Consider the following 15,559-nt stretch of genomic DNA (forward strand, 5'->3'; position numbering starts at 1 on the left):
TTATAGAGGCTTGGACGTCTTTTCCGTTGCAAGGAAGGATTCCCCTCTTTCACCGTCGTCGAGCGATCCTCTCTCGCGAAGGTACCTTTTTTGGGGTCGCATATTTTTATATGCTAAATTATTTATTTTCTGGTACTTCGCATACCTCACTGACTCACAACCTCCTATGTCTTTTTGTTGTTCTGTGCACGTTTTGCGAGACATATTGGAGCATAGATCGGACGTCGTCGAGCTTGGAGCAAATAAAGAAAACGCGTCTGCAACCCTCACGGTGGTGAGACCCACTAAACTCCTAGCTAGCCTTAGGATTAGTGGTGTCTAGGTGTGTGGGTTCGATTGCACACACAGGGTGCGTGCGTCGGCGTGCGTCGGCGCGACAACGTGCCCGCGTGATAGATTGTTGGTTTTCCTAGAGCTTGCCTTTAGGTTAGGACTCCCTGTGCGTGGCCAAGTACACCCCATAGAGTCGAGTGTCTCCCCTCTTGTTGTGAGTCTTAACACAAGTCCCGATAGGCCGGAGTCCCTCACTCCACTTGCTTTGCATTCCCGAGCTTTACTTGGAGAAGTTGGGAGGTCGGACTTGGCAAAGCGAGAAAAGTTTTGTAGATGGCTCGCTTTGCAAAGTATGAAGGAGTTCGCAAAAATAGAAAAAGCTTTGCAGCTATCCTATTTCGTGACGCCGTGAAGAGTTTCCTACTCGGAGATCCGGGGAGAAATTTCAGGGAGAAACTCTTCACATTTCCTCACCAAAGCAAGAAGCGGCGGTGCCGCACATCCAAGGGTCGAAACCTTAGGTTTCCCAGGTGAGGTCGTTAGCACGAGCCCGATTTTCTACCCGCATATTGGTTGGCTACATATTGCATTTTTGCTTGGTGCATGTTGCATTTCACTTTGCTTCGACCGGCTGCCCTGGCCCGGTGAGCATTTCACTTAGTTTCAACCGACCGCCCCGAGCCGGTGAGCCTCTCACTTCACTCTGATCGGTCGCCTCGGCCTTGCGAGCCATCCTACTTCGCTCCAACAGCTCCGGCTCGGTAGACCGATCACTTTGGTTCGACCGGCCACCACTGTCCGGTCGGCTGATCACCTGCATGTTTGTTTGCTTTTGCATTATATTGTATGCTTGTCTGTTTGCATGTTGCATCTGGTATGTGTTAGTTTGTATGATCATTATCATTTGCTTGTGTTACACTTCTTCGGCCCGCTGTCACCACGACACGCCCATCTCTTTTGGTCGATGCCGCCTCGACACACTTTCTTCGGGCCACTGCTGCTACGGCACGCCCATCACTTTTGCTCATTGCTGCCTTAGCACACCTTCGGGTGGCTGCCACCACGGCACGCCCATCGTTTTTTATCAGTGCCGCCTCGACACACCTTTCTTCGGGCCGCTGCCTCGAAGGCATGCCTACTCTTCGGGTCACTGCCACTACGACACACCCATTTATTTGGGTCGCTGCCTCTACGGCATGCCCACCTTTTCCTGAGTCACTGCCTCACGATACACTCATCATTTCTGTCACATGACTGTTTGCATTTGCATGTTTACATGGATAGCGAGCCAGGCTCGTTAGGAGAGTGACCCCGTGTCGGTCGCGATGCCTTGATCATTGCTTTTTGGGTTGATGCCGGTGAGCAATACGAGTTAAGTCATCGGGATTGACACGAGTATAATTGTGTTAAGGATCTAATAGATCTAACTCGTGTCACCACTCGTGTCACCACACTTCGTGACACCCTTTAGATCATTCAGATCTTTAGGATTGGGCCAATATGACGACCCCGTCAAAGTCATACTATACCCAGACTTATACCGCACTTAGATACTAGGTTGACGCACTTTTGGTTAGATGATGTGCTAGGCTAGGATTTATGGTGCTTAGATAGTCTTTTTTATATATGACTATTGCTCTTTGCTGGATTGGTTGCCCTAGTCAGATATATTTCTTTTGCATTATGTTTGTGATGTGATTGCATGTTGCATATGTGTGGTAGTAATTTTCTAATCGTTCCAAACTATTGCAAGTAGCATTAATCAAATTTCATTTTTCTCGTTCTATATCCATTCGTTCGATACTCATCTGCTTCGATTTCTACTTTGCGTAATCTAACCCGAGCTCTTTCGAGCTGTTCAATGGCTCCTATACGTAATTCTTCTGAATTTCGAATAGTACTCAAGATCCTCTGTTTCGATTATCTAATAAATCATTTAATGAAAGTAAATTATCTTTCCATTCATTTCACAACTATAATATCTGTGTTAGGGCGTTTTTCTGCAGGGAGTCATACCTATTTATATACACACACACAAGTACCACTATGGGGGCAGCAAGTAATGATTTCTGACCCTTTTACTTGCAGGTGCTATTAGCTTCCCCACTTTTAAGGTAAAGCATGACTCATGATACGTTATTTGCATGTGAGTTTTCACGCTGACACTTGTTTTCATGCAAGATTGAGTTTTTTTCTTTTTTCTATGTACTTTTAGAGTCTAGGAGAGTCCTGTAGCAGAAGTAAGATACGGGCACGGGTTCCGAGACGTTTAGCACGAGAACCACGTGGAGGGGACCAGGAGCAGATGCTCGTGCCCCGTCTCTTAATTCTGCATTTTATATTGATGTATAGAATTAGGACCGGACATGTATATACGGAGTCTGGCCTCCCTTTTCTTTTCTGGGATATGTTGTCGACCCAGCGATACCGACCTGTTTATTATTTTGATTTGACTTTTTTTTTTTTTTTTGCATCATATTGCATGTTTGCACTTGCAAGTGTTTTCCTTGTTTCTTTCTGTAATCTGGAATTTCACGATATAATTTAGGCTCATTAAGGACCCTAAAATTGTAATTTTCTACAAAATCCTAAATAAAATATTCAAGATAATTAAAATTTAGGATTAAAATATCAGGATTTAAAAAATTGCAACTTTTACTTTCCTGCATATATTAATAGGGCCTCCACAATACTTAAGGACCCCTCTAGATAACTTAGATAACTGCATCATATTTGCATGTCCCGAGGAGTCTCCGTGCTTCTCCAAATTGACTGGCTCAGCATACCTCTTTATAGGTGGTGGTCCAGTGCGCCTAGGGTGTTAGAAGGCTCCCTGACCCAAACGGGGTGTAAGTTCTTTTGTTTGGAGTGTTTCCAGCTTTGTAGCTGAACCTCTACTTTTCTTTCCTTCCTGAGGCATATCTGCCACTTCGACAGGTATAAGTCCTACCTCTTGGAGCTTCAGTTTTTAGTCATAGAATAGAGTTTCTTTCCTTTGACCTTATGGCTACCGAGGTTCCCGTGGACGACGCAATTTACGGATTGATGACCGTGGATCTCAGGATGTGTTGGGTCGACTACCTTCACGACCATATAGACAGGTACCTAATAGCTGTGGATGACGGGTCTGTGGTACCCGACCCAGTTACCTCTATCTTTTAGGATCACTCTATCTTCCTTTTTGTTGAACCCCTTTGAGCCATGCAGCTCATTGACTTCGTTGATATCATTTTGACGGCCCGACGCCGATGAGCTGTCGCTCATTTGGGATACGATGATTTGTCATCCGCCCTTATGGCCTGGATGTGCTTTGACGTGTTTGGATATCCCCGTCAAGATGATTTAAGTTATTCTGTGGGCCTCGTATGTCGATGAGCCACTACCCATTCGGGATGTGAGAGACTCACTCTCTGTCCGATGACTTAACGCGAGTTTTGAAACATCGAGACTGTTTCCACATGGAATAGCCTTCCTTTGAGTACCTATTGCCTCAGGTTCATGATAATCCAAGCGAAACTCCTTTTATTGAAAGTATTCTTGGGTACCCCTAAGATGTAATTAACAAAGTGGGATACGTCCCTTTGGGAGTGCTCTTGACCCCATAACAGGCATTTACACCTGAATCTCTAGTTATGGGTAGTCTACATATGTATTCTTTCGCGGATATCGGTTTAAGGTGCTTTCGCCCAATCTTGTTTGGACGGACACTCTTAGTCTATCCTTGCGAGGTTTACCGCACGTAGGCGCTTCACGTTTTGTATTTTCTCTTGTTTCTCACATTGACGTATGTCCCTTTTTATTCGGTTCATCTTCTCTTACGAATCATTAATCTGATTTGGGAGGGAGATTTATTCGAATAGGGGAAGTATATGATGATCGACAAGTTGGCGACTCCTTCTAAAATAAAAGAGAGAAAAACAAATGAAAACAGAAGTTTCTATCGAAATTCCACCATTACACCGAAAGACGTCGGGGCGGGGCGGAAACGAAGATAAGCAATGCAAAGTCCCAACAAGAGGGGGAACTCCAAGGATTGACTCTCCGAGACCATTGCAAGTAAGGTGGCCGCTTAATAGGAACTTGTTCAAGGAAGATGAGTGGTTCTTGCCGAAATGACTATCAAGACTGGAAGGTGGTAGAGAGGGAGATTTCATTGAAGATGGACATCCGGCCATGGCTGGAGGGAATAAAAGGTAGGAAAATTATCGCCAAAGGAGAGAAATTTAACAGAGAATAAAACCCTAGCTCTCCAAAGGCCCATGGCAAAATATTTTAAAAACAATTACAAAATTGTAGCCAAATAAATAAATATATGACGGACAATGTAAAACATAAAACTCCCTAGAACAATTTTATTTTGTAATGAAATTCATACTTATAAGATCAAATGGAATATCAGTACACAGCACAGAAAGACTATGATTGCAAAACAAATACAAAATTTTAAAAATGATAATAACAATAAGAAGGAAGGTCTACATTCAACTCCTAGTATATTTATGTGTGTACACACGCACAGAGATAAATGTGTGTGTGTGGTATCTACACATCCAACACAAACTTCAATTTTCAAACGCACACAGATATATTTATGTGTGTACACATGCACAGAGATAAATGTGTGTGTGTGTGGTATCTACATATCTAACACAAACTTCAATTTTCAAACGCACACAGATATATTTATGTGTGTACACACGCACAGAGATAAATGTGTGTGTGTGTGTGTGTGGTATCTACACATCCAACACAAACTTCAATCAAATATTACCTATATAGGAAAAGGTATATTTCAGTTTTTAAAAGTTCAAAAAGTTTTATTTTTTATGTGATATGAAAGATTTGTGTAATACAAATGTAAAATATAATGTTCAGATATTAAATATGTGAATACATAGAAATTGGGTGGTATGTATGCAAATGACCAAAATAATTATTATTAAGACTGTAGTGCATAGAAAAATAAAACAAGATAGAACAAACCTTCAAATTGAATTTAAATTCTACAGTGCAACGCAATCTAAGCAGTTCATAATTCCTTTTCCAGATCTCTAAGCCCTCCCAGTTGGCCAAGTAAGATGGCCATATCCATTCCCTGAGTCATGGTAGGGATGGCTACCTCATAAGGACACGCGTTTGAGAATCCTACCTTCCCATGTTTCCGTACTTTCTTCATACATCTTTTGAGCTTCTCATGACATTTCACATTATTCAGCCCTGAAAAATAATGTGAGGTGAATAATATATATAAAATATCTAATAAATCACAAAACTTTTTAAAATATTTTGGTGATGTGCATAGTTTGTTCAGCTTTCTTAATATCTAATTAATTAACTATTTTTAAGGGTTCATTTCATGTCTATATGTATGTATATATGTATGTATATATGTATGTATATATGTATGTATATATGTATGTATATATGTATGTATATATGTATGTATATATGTATGCATAGGAATTACATATATCACTTTTGCAAAATAAAAACAGTGATTGTATAAAAGATTTGAGTGGTACAAATGTACATTAGAAATCCTAGGCATTAGACATATGAATGCATAGGAATTAAGTGATTTGTCAGCTCTTAACATTTTTCTCGCAGCCAAGAAATTAGCACAAAACTCTTGTGAAAGTTCAAAATTGGAATATTTCGTTTGCCAAAGAAGCACGCCACAAATAACCTTGACAAGAGAGACCAAAATCCATACATGCATATACATAAAATATTAGAAAAAAACTACACATATTTATGTCTAACAAAATGTTTATACATGTAAACATATAAAATCTGAGATAAATCTGAATATAATTTCTTAAATTTAAGTTTTATACATGTACATACACAAGTATTTGAGAAAATCTGCACATAAAAATGTGTTGGATGAAGTGTTATACATGTAAATACATAAAAACCTGCATATATATGTTTTTGAAGTGAAATGTTTATGCATGTAAACGCTTAAAATTTAAGAGAATCTGAACCACATATATTTTGAAGTTTATGTTAGGATTTTAAAAAATCTGTGATTTATATGTTATGCATAAACATAAAAGGTTTCAAAAGAATTTGTAACTGATGAATCATATGAATATATATATATATATAGACGCACACACAGATTTGTAAAATGAGGTGTTATATGAGTAAATACATAAGATTTAAAGCAAATTTGAAATTTAACACATCATTTTGGGTATTAGATATGTAAATATATCAAGATTTAAGTTATATATATTTTATAGAATGAGATGTTGTACATATAAATACATAAGTATTAAATAACATGTGGAGTTCTTATAAGCATTTGAATGATATGTATGTAAACCTCTAAAAATTTGTTATCACATATGTCAAATTCATAAAAATTGTTAGCACGTATATGTCAACTTCGAAACACAATTGTACAGATATTAAAAATTTATCAAGGAGGGTTGTCAAATGAAGCCTAGAAGTTCTCTCTGGCTGTGCAAACTAACCAAAAAAACATAGAGAAAATCAAACTCAAAATCCCTTTAATATGAACTTGTCACCTCCCAAAAGAGCTCTAAAGGGTGGTGGGCAGCCCAGAACTTGAATACTGTTTTTCGGCCCTACACCTAGTCGATGTGGGATTTTTTGTTCGTGACATTCTCCTCCACCCAATCACGTGAAGCCCTCGTCACGGATCGACTCCACTGAGGGTCCCACTGGACCATAGAGAGTCCACACACCTGGCAGGCAGTGAAGCATAAATGAAACTAAAATTTAATTCGAAAGATATTTTCGATCAGTTTTCTCACAAGAATATATGACCAACAAAACATAATAGAGTTTTCTAAAATCAATAGGGGCTACTTGGTTTAAAAATGAAGGAGAAGATTTTTTACGGTTTGGCAAGAAGAATCATGATAATCCACTTTGTTCTTGGTTTTGCCATGACTACAAGACTAATTTTACTTTCTTAAATTCAGCATTTCAAGAATCTCACATTAACCTTATTCTGAATAAATGCATAATCACTCGCACCTTTTATTTTATTTTTTTTCTGCCATCCATGAAACAATTGTTTAGATAACTTGACACAAGGAGGTAAAGTTCCAGAAAAAGGTTTAATGCACCTAACAAATATATATATAAATAAGATATGAGATAATAGAATGAAACTGCATACTGGAATGAGAAAGCTAAGGTGTGTCTTCTGCCTTGAAATCTATCTCAATTGGCCATGGACCTTCACATAAACCCCATGGTATGACTCATAAGGCATTTCAATAGTGTAGAACACAAATAAGTATGCTTTCTCTCATAAATCTCACCAAGAACATCTAATTCACACACAAGAGATGGTTTTGGCGAAACCAAGAGAGGGAGCAGGGCATATGCAAGGGGTTCGAGCAGGAGGGGAAGTAACGAGGGATTTAGGAATGTGGCTCCTCCTCTATGATCGGTGTGAATGAGGAGACTCTAGCCTTCTCATAATCAGGAGCTTATGTTAAGATTTTTTGTTTTTTTAATGGGATTTTGTCACGTGTTTTTTGCACTTAATGTTTTGGATTCATCTTTGACTTCCATTGAACTTGGCTTAATTTGAATGAGATGGATTTACCTTTGATTTGTCTTGAATGAAATTTCAATGAGATTTGCTTTGCTTTGATTTGATTTGTTTAATAAAATGAATCTGTTGTAATTTTGGGTTAAAAGTGTTTAGGATTTAATTAATTAGGTGAATTTGGATCATGACATAGATTAGTGGCTTAATTCGTGAAAATTAATTATTTAAAAGTTTTGTAACCTTATTTTATTTCAAATTAATTTTAATATCTATTATTATAATTTTATTAATCGATTTCTATTTTGTCATTTTAATGAAAATTTTGGTGGTTTTGGTTCCTTTTTATTTGGATTTTGGCTTTTTTTTTATTTAATTTTTATTTTGACTTTCAGATCAATTTTTTTGCCATGTGATTTTTATTTCTATTTTCAATTTTCAATTTTGATGAATCAGTCTTAATTTTGATTTTATTTTGAAGTTCTAATGAATTTTAATTTTATTTTATTTCAAATTTGGGGTTGATTTGATGATTTTATTTAAATTTAATTTCTTTTAATTTTAATTTAAGTTTATTTGATGATTTCGGTGAATTTGTATTTTTTTCTTTCACTTTAATTTCAATTTTGACTAATTCATAATCTTGATTTCAATTTTACTCTAAATTTATAATTTTGTTAAATTCATTTTTTGATTGGTACACTTTATTTTACCATTTCTTTTATTAAAAGATGAATCCTGTCTTGGCACAAGGTAAGCCTAATACCCAATAGGCTCTTTAAACTAAAGAGAAAATTATCTAAGGTATTTGTGAAGGAAATATGTAAAGTGAGAGCTCTCTAGAGTCAAATGGTCGCTTGAGGCATTTTCACTCCTATGGGAACTAAACTCTGAGTCTCAAATAAATTAACTGAAACCAGCTCAACCAAATGTCAAGGATTTGAAGTCAAGCGTATGAACCACAATGAGTTAAGAGATGTTTGAAATTCTAGCTTGGTATTGGTTCCACCACTAATCTTCTAGAAGAGCCGCTAAGGAAAACAATAAAGCTAGATCCTAAGCTCTAGAGAGAGCTATCATAAGATAAACCTCACAAAAAAATAAGGTCAACAATTCTCTCACACATTCTCAAAGCCCAAATACCATAGGAAGAAACTACATAATTTTGATTGAGTCAGTTTTGATAAGAGGCTAACTATGTCAAATTGGTCAAACCGCATCCAATGTAAGTGGATTCTTCCACACATTCTGAAAGCCTAAACACCATAAGATGGATGAAGATGGAGATTTAAGAGGCCTACTGTTGGAGGATTCATGATTTAAGAGCTACGAGTGACAAGGGATAGAGATCAAGATAGCAGCCAATCAAACAAAGAATGGTAAGAGCTCACTTTTGTTTTTATTTTTTGTATTTTTTTAGCTTATATTGAAAAAACATGTTTGTCTTAGTACATTTTTTGTGTGTTTTAATTTTTATTTTCAAATATAAATTTGACTACTTTTAAAAATACTCAAAAACATGTAAAAGATATTTTGAGTCTTTATAAAAACAACCAAGTGTGTCATAACATAAAAAGCATATTTTATTTCAACTTCAAACATATAAAAAAACAAAATAAAAGACAGAGCAACAACAAAGCCTTAATCCCACTACGTGCGGTTGGCTACGTGAATCCTTTTTCTCCATTGAATCCTTTTATTTTGTTTATAAAACAAAATAAAAGACAAAAAAAATAAAAACCCCAAATGGCCCCTAAGAGCATGATAACCTTTCACAATAATCAAATGAGGATGAAGAGAGAAGTCAATCACTCAAGAGGAAAAGAAAGAAGCAATAATTTTATCTCAATTTTCATCAAGCATCTCCTTATTACAAGCATCACCAGCTTCATAAAAATCCCACAATTCCAAATAAATGAAATAAAGCATAATACAATATGAACATGGCAAACTATTAATCATTCTTTTTTATAAACTTCATTGTAGAAGGATTGACACCTTATAATGCACTCACATCAATATGTGTGCCCAAAGCCACCAGACAGATCTTATTCGGGACATTCCTTCCTAAGGGATTATTAGAGCTACAGTTTGAGTGGATTGGATCATTCCACATTTCAAATTTGAATGAAACACTTCCATTAGAAATTTGATTGCCTTCCATGCAAAAGGAAAACTCAAACAATTCGTACAAATTGATGTCTAGAAATAGTTCCTAGATCAAACAAACAAGATTATTAACACTAAATGGTTTTTAAAAACAAGCTTAATCATTCCAACATGATTGTTACTAAAGCCATAATCTGAAGTCAATTCAGCTTTCGTCAGTGCTTTAATTTCATAATTTCTTGGGAATTTTGTGAACCCAACAATCTACAGGTTAAACAATAATCACAGATATTACAAGTAATATCACATGAAACTCAACATAGCTAAATAACTATATAATTCAGTAATTCAATTTCACGATAAATAAAAATAAATAACCTGCTTTTCCTACACATTCATCATGAGCCATGCAACAAGCATCAAGATCATCGCAGGGCTTCTCTCCAGGGCAACCACTCCACCCTACACCACAGAACTTTCCATATCGAATTCCAAAAGCTGACACATCACAGGAAAATTAAAGAAGATTTTGTCAGTCTTCTGAATTGCTCGGTATTTTATTCTAGGAAGAATTTAAGCAAGATAGATTGAATCCTATCAAACAGAACTTATCGAAATTTTAATCCAACTGCTTTCACAAATCCTAATTCACTCGTTATTGCTTAAATCCAATATTTGTTAAAGAGTTTCTCCTCTCATAGCTCCTAAATCCAGAAACAAACAGTCAAACAACTTTTTAAGAATTTAATCTATTAGAGATATCTGGATTTGTAATATCTATTAAATCCTGCTTAGTTATACCCAGCTGTAGCGAAACAGCCCTTAAAAAAAAGCGAGGTTAGAAACCCCAAACAGAAGAAAACAAAAAGGAAAAAACTCACTGTCACAATTCTCCGCGACGCAATATCTACTGCAACTTCCCTGCAAATATTACAGCAAAATGACATAAACTTGAGTCCACGACTCTTTATGAGGAAACCCTACCGGAAAAGAAAAACAATCATGTGTAAGAAAATCTTTGAATAAGGACCTCGACTTTAGGAATGGCCTCATCATTCCAGGCGTTAACGAAGCTCATTAGGAGGAGAAACCAGGGGAGGAACAATAAATCGCGCGGCCTTGCGAGCTCGCCCGCCATTGTCGCCCTTCTCCTCCCGCCTCCCCAGCCCAATGCTCTAAAGGCCGGCTTATATATGCTTAAATCCTGCGTAAATCTCACTTCTAAATTTAGGGGCATTTACATACATAGCCGACATATCTTATGTATTTAGAAATCTCACTCCTAAACTTTCATGTTTACATACATAACACTTAAGGGCTGTCTTGCAACAAATGAGATTTAAGTTATTAAGATTTAGTAAACCCTGTAAACCCGGATTTGCTAAATCTTGATTGGATTAAAGTCGAAAGAAAATCTGTGTGTCAACAGATTTACCAAGACTTGTAAATTCGATAGAATTGTTTGGCAATTTTAATGAGAATTTAGAAAGTAATTATGGTCACTGATGGAAACAATCAGAAACCCGCGAAGTTAAATCTCAAGCCCCTCAAAATTAAATCAACTGATTCGTAGAATTTAGGATTTACAGCCGAAATTCGCGGAATTCGGATTTACGGAGTCGCGGGATTTATTTTGCACAAAATGATCATCTAGCGGAGTTCAACTTAATTCTTGCGTAAATTCGGCATAAATATGTTGCCAGACAGCTCTCTAATGGAAGATATTATTGATTTAGTTCTGCAATACGAGGTTTATTACTTATGGGTTCATATTTGATGATATGTAATGAAAATTTTATAATAAAAATATAATTGTGGTGTGAGAGATCATTTTAGTTGGTGAAGATAGAATATTATGGTTTGACATGCATTTTAATGAGATAAATTTGATAACTATGAGAGGTCATTGTGTTTTAGCATAGATTGTGACTAAAAGAGATTAAGAATTGTTGTTATTGTTTGATGAGATAGATTGTTGTCATGAGGTGCTCCTATAGATGGCTTGTTGAAGAATGAGAGTCTCATCTCGGAGATAACAATAAAGGCTAAGCGTAGACTCAACCAAGTTAATGTCAATCGATATCTAATACATTTTCTTAGTTCCTATCTTGAATATGATTGTGCTCAATCATCAACATCATCGTTTTTTGAATAAGTGATGCGTTCTATTTATCATTCATGAAGATAGTATGATAATTTGAGAATAATGTGAATGAGTTATTATACATATTATTCTTTCGAATTAGCAAGGACACAACATTTCAACTGCAAGGAATAATAATACTAACCACTAATCTTTACACGTAAAGGTAGAGCATCTAACAACTATGGGAAAACGTAGCATCACTTTCATTCATAGAATTACTTGGCTTATTTTGATTTTTGTGAGTGAGAGGAAGCAGAATTATTTGAATTACTTAGGATTTGTATACTTATTATGGGCTACATATTTATGTTAATTAAACATACACACACCAATATGCTTGTGCACACACTATCGCCAGTGACAACAGTGACCCTACCTGACTTGAGCCCATGCATAACCATGCCACCATATTTCTTTTAAAATTTTGACTCGACTATGGAAATTTTAGAATCAAATGGAGCCATTGTAAATAATTTTGAAGTAAAGTGTGCACATTCTCTCCAATTATTCATTTTCTTGAGAAATTCTTATCACCTAATTTTCTTTTTTTTATATATGCTTTGACACAGACTTTTAAAGTTACAATAAGTAAGAAATTGAAGTGCATTTAAAATGGAGAACAATATTTTAGGTAATAGAATAAGTTTTTTTTTTACATACATTACAAAATAATAGCTAGATTGAATTCATTTGGGAGGGATAAAAGTTATGAGGTCAAATTAATGAAGTTATAAACTCAATAGAACTGCTTGAGCTAAAATATTTATGACTTTCAACTATAAAATCTAACACTGTCATCGTCGGTTCCAAGCTCGGATGTGAAAAGTGGAGGGTTGTGTTAGGCAGTCGGCAGCTGTCAGCATAACTTGTCGAAAAAAATCATGACATGAATCCTTTTAATCTTTGTGTAAGTGCTAAGGCGTCCCCTGGAAGCGATGGAAGCGACGCGTTGTATAGCCCTGACAAGTGTGCAAGGGCCGCTACACCGGCACCCGGGTGTAGTGTCAAATAAGCAAGGGTTCCCACATTACAGACGGATGCCGGTAAAGAAAGTAGTTCATAAAACTAATGAAATTAATATTAGGATAAGATCTTGGAATATAAGTACTCTCAATGGAAAGTTAATGGAATTAGTTGATATTAAGATTCATAAAAATATTAATATCTTATGTATCCAAGAAATTAAATTAGTTAGAGAAAAGGATAAGGAGATTGATAACAGGTTTTTAACTTTGGTATTCTGGTAAGAGTCGCACTAGAAATGGTGTAAGTGGTGTAATTATAGATAAGAGTTTAAAAGATAATGTTCGTGAAAGATAATGTTCTAAAAATTAATAGAGTTGGAGATAGAATTATAGCCCTTAAGATTATCATTGATACTAAAATTTGTAATATTATAAGTGTTTATGCTCCTTGAGTAGGTTTAGATATAGGGTCTAAAAATAAACTCTGGAATGACTTAAAAGACTTAATACAGTTGATACCTCTTGAAGAAATAATTTTTTATTGGGGGAGATTTAAATTTGGACTGTCCGTAGAGTGGTAGAAGATTTTAGAAATATTCATGGTGGCTACGGTTTTGGAGTGACTAATGAAGAAGGTAGAGCTATTTTAGATCTTCTTTAGCATATGATTTTGGTATTATTAATACTTTATTCAAGAAAAGAGATGAGCATCTTATTACTTATAATAATGGATCTAATATAACACAAATTAATTATTTTCTTTTGAGAAGAATAGATCGTCGAGATTGTAAAGATGTAAGGTCATTCAAAGTGAGGATTTAAGTACCCAACATTATTTATTAATTTTAGATTTGAAGATGAAAAGTTGTAAAATGAAGAATACAATGACTCATCATCGTAGAATTAGATGAGACAACTTAAAAAACATAAATAAAATTATTTTTATGAGTAAATTTCAAGGTTTCAAATTTTGGGATGTTTATGATGAAGCAAATGATATGTGGGATAAAGTAACAAACACTATTAAACAAGTAGCAAAAGATGTACTTGGAGAATAAAAAAAAAGTTTATTTAAATAAAAATAGTTGGTGACGGAATAATAATGTGCAATAAAAGATAAAAATATAAGAATTTATGTTATAAAAATTACTTTAAATTTAAAAGCTTAGAGAACTGGGAAAAATATCAAACGACTCGCATAGAGTTCAAAAGAAAAATATGTGACTCTAAAATTCTGCTTTTAATGATCTTTATAATAAATTAGATACGAATGAGGGTGAAAATATCCAAAGGAGGGTAAAAAATATATGTATAAACTAGTCAAATAAAGAGAAAAGAAAGGTAAAGATTTAACTTAATTAAAGTGTATTAAAGATGAAAATAAAAAAGCGTTAAAGATGAAAATCAAAAAGTGATTTTCTTAGATAAAGATATTCAACATAGGTGGGTGAGTTATTTTGATAAACTTTTTAATGAAGTTTTTGAGAATACGATCGACCTTAGTGATCTTAATATGGCTAATAATAACAAAACGTTCCATTTTTACCGTCACATTAGTAAAAACGAATTTGAGGAAGCTTTAAGGAAAACCAAGGGTGGAAAGTTTGTAGGACTTGATGATATCTCAATTGAATTATGGAAATGTTTTAGGAGATTTGTGAGTTTCTTGGCTTACTAGACTCTTTAATATTATTTTAAAAACTAAAAAGATGCCCGAGGAGTGGAGGAAGAGTATTTTGGTCCCCATTTTTAAGAATAAAGGGGATGCACAGGAGTGTGCAAATTATTGAGGAATTAGGTTGATGTGTCATACTTTAAAATTATGGGAGAGGATTATTGAACATAGTTTAAGAAGTATTACAAAGATTTCTTATAATCAAATTAGATTTATGTCAGGAATGTCTGTTATGGAAGCTATATATTTATTGAAAATTTTGAAATAATAAGAAAAATCTACATTTGATTTTATTAATTTAGAAAAACCTTATGATAAGGTTCCAAGAGAAATTCTTTGGAGAGTTATTGAGTAGAAAGGTTTTGATTTACCATTATTTCCAAACAAGAAGAGAGAGTAAGGAAATCACATCACAAAGCAAGAAGAAAACACAACAGAAATCTTCATTTCATCAAAGCAAATCCACTAGATAAGTGTTTACAAAACTATAAGATAATGAAGAACACATACTTAGCTTTTTACCTTTGAAAGAAAGAAGAAAATCTCTCCAACAAAGTCTCCCGCCGATCCATGCAATGCTAGAACATCTCCTTACAAATTCTCTCAAAATCTCCTCTCTAATCTCTCCAAATGGGTAGAAATCTACATTTCTACTCCTATTCTAAAAACCCTAAACTTTCTCCACACTTTTCCTAACATTATTCTCTCATATATCCCTCTTTTTCTAACCTAAATTTGTTCTTTTAAAGTGTAGGGATGAAGTTTGAAGAGTTGCCACAAGAACCCTTTCAAAAAACATCCAAATACGTTGAATTTCGGCCCATAACCGCCAAAAGTCGGTCCATAGTCGTCCCGGG

The 15,559-nt window shown here is 35.2% G+C and overlaps 1 protein-coding gene across 3 annotated transcripts in view; it reads right to left on the bottom strand.

The window, feature by feature from the left end:
- LOC110025292 overlaps positions 1–11,129 on the bottom strand; it is a 22,213-nt gene extending 11,084 nt beyond the window's left edge. Inside the window, exons 1-3 of one of the 3 annotated variants that reach the window (XM_020725705.1) lie at positions 10,947–11,129; positions 10,798–10,837; positions 10,308–10,414 (exon numbers count right to left, since the gene is read on the bottom strand). In XM_020725705.1, the coding sequence (XP_020581364.1) occupies positions 10,308–10,414; positions 10,798–10,837; positions 10,947–11,054 (255 nt within the window). In that variant the 5' untranslated portion in view covers positions 11,055–11,129. Of the gene's footprint in view, positions 1–5,256; positions 5,331–10,307; positions 10,415–10,797; positions 10,838–10,946 lie in introns of those variants that run through there. The other 2 variants (XM_020725701.1, XM_020725704.1) reach the window with 2 other exon arrangements.
- Between the last annotated feature and the right edge of the window lie 4,430 nt (positions 11,130–15,559).

This window comes from Phalaenopsis equestris, unplaced genomic scaffold, assembly GCF_001263595.1.
Source record: "Phalaenopsis equestris unplaced genomic scaffold, ASM126359v1 Scaffold000297, whole genome shotgun sequence".
In the NCBI taxonomy this organism is placed as follows: domain Eukaryota; kingdom Viridiplantae; phylum Streptophyta; class Magnoliopsida; order Asparagales; family Orchidaceae; genus Phalaenopsis; species Phalaenopsis equestris.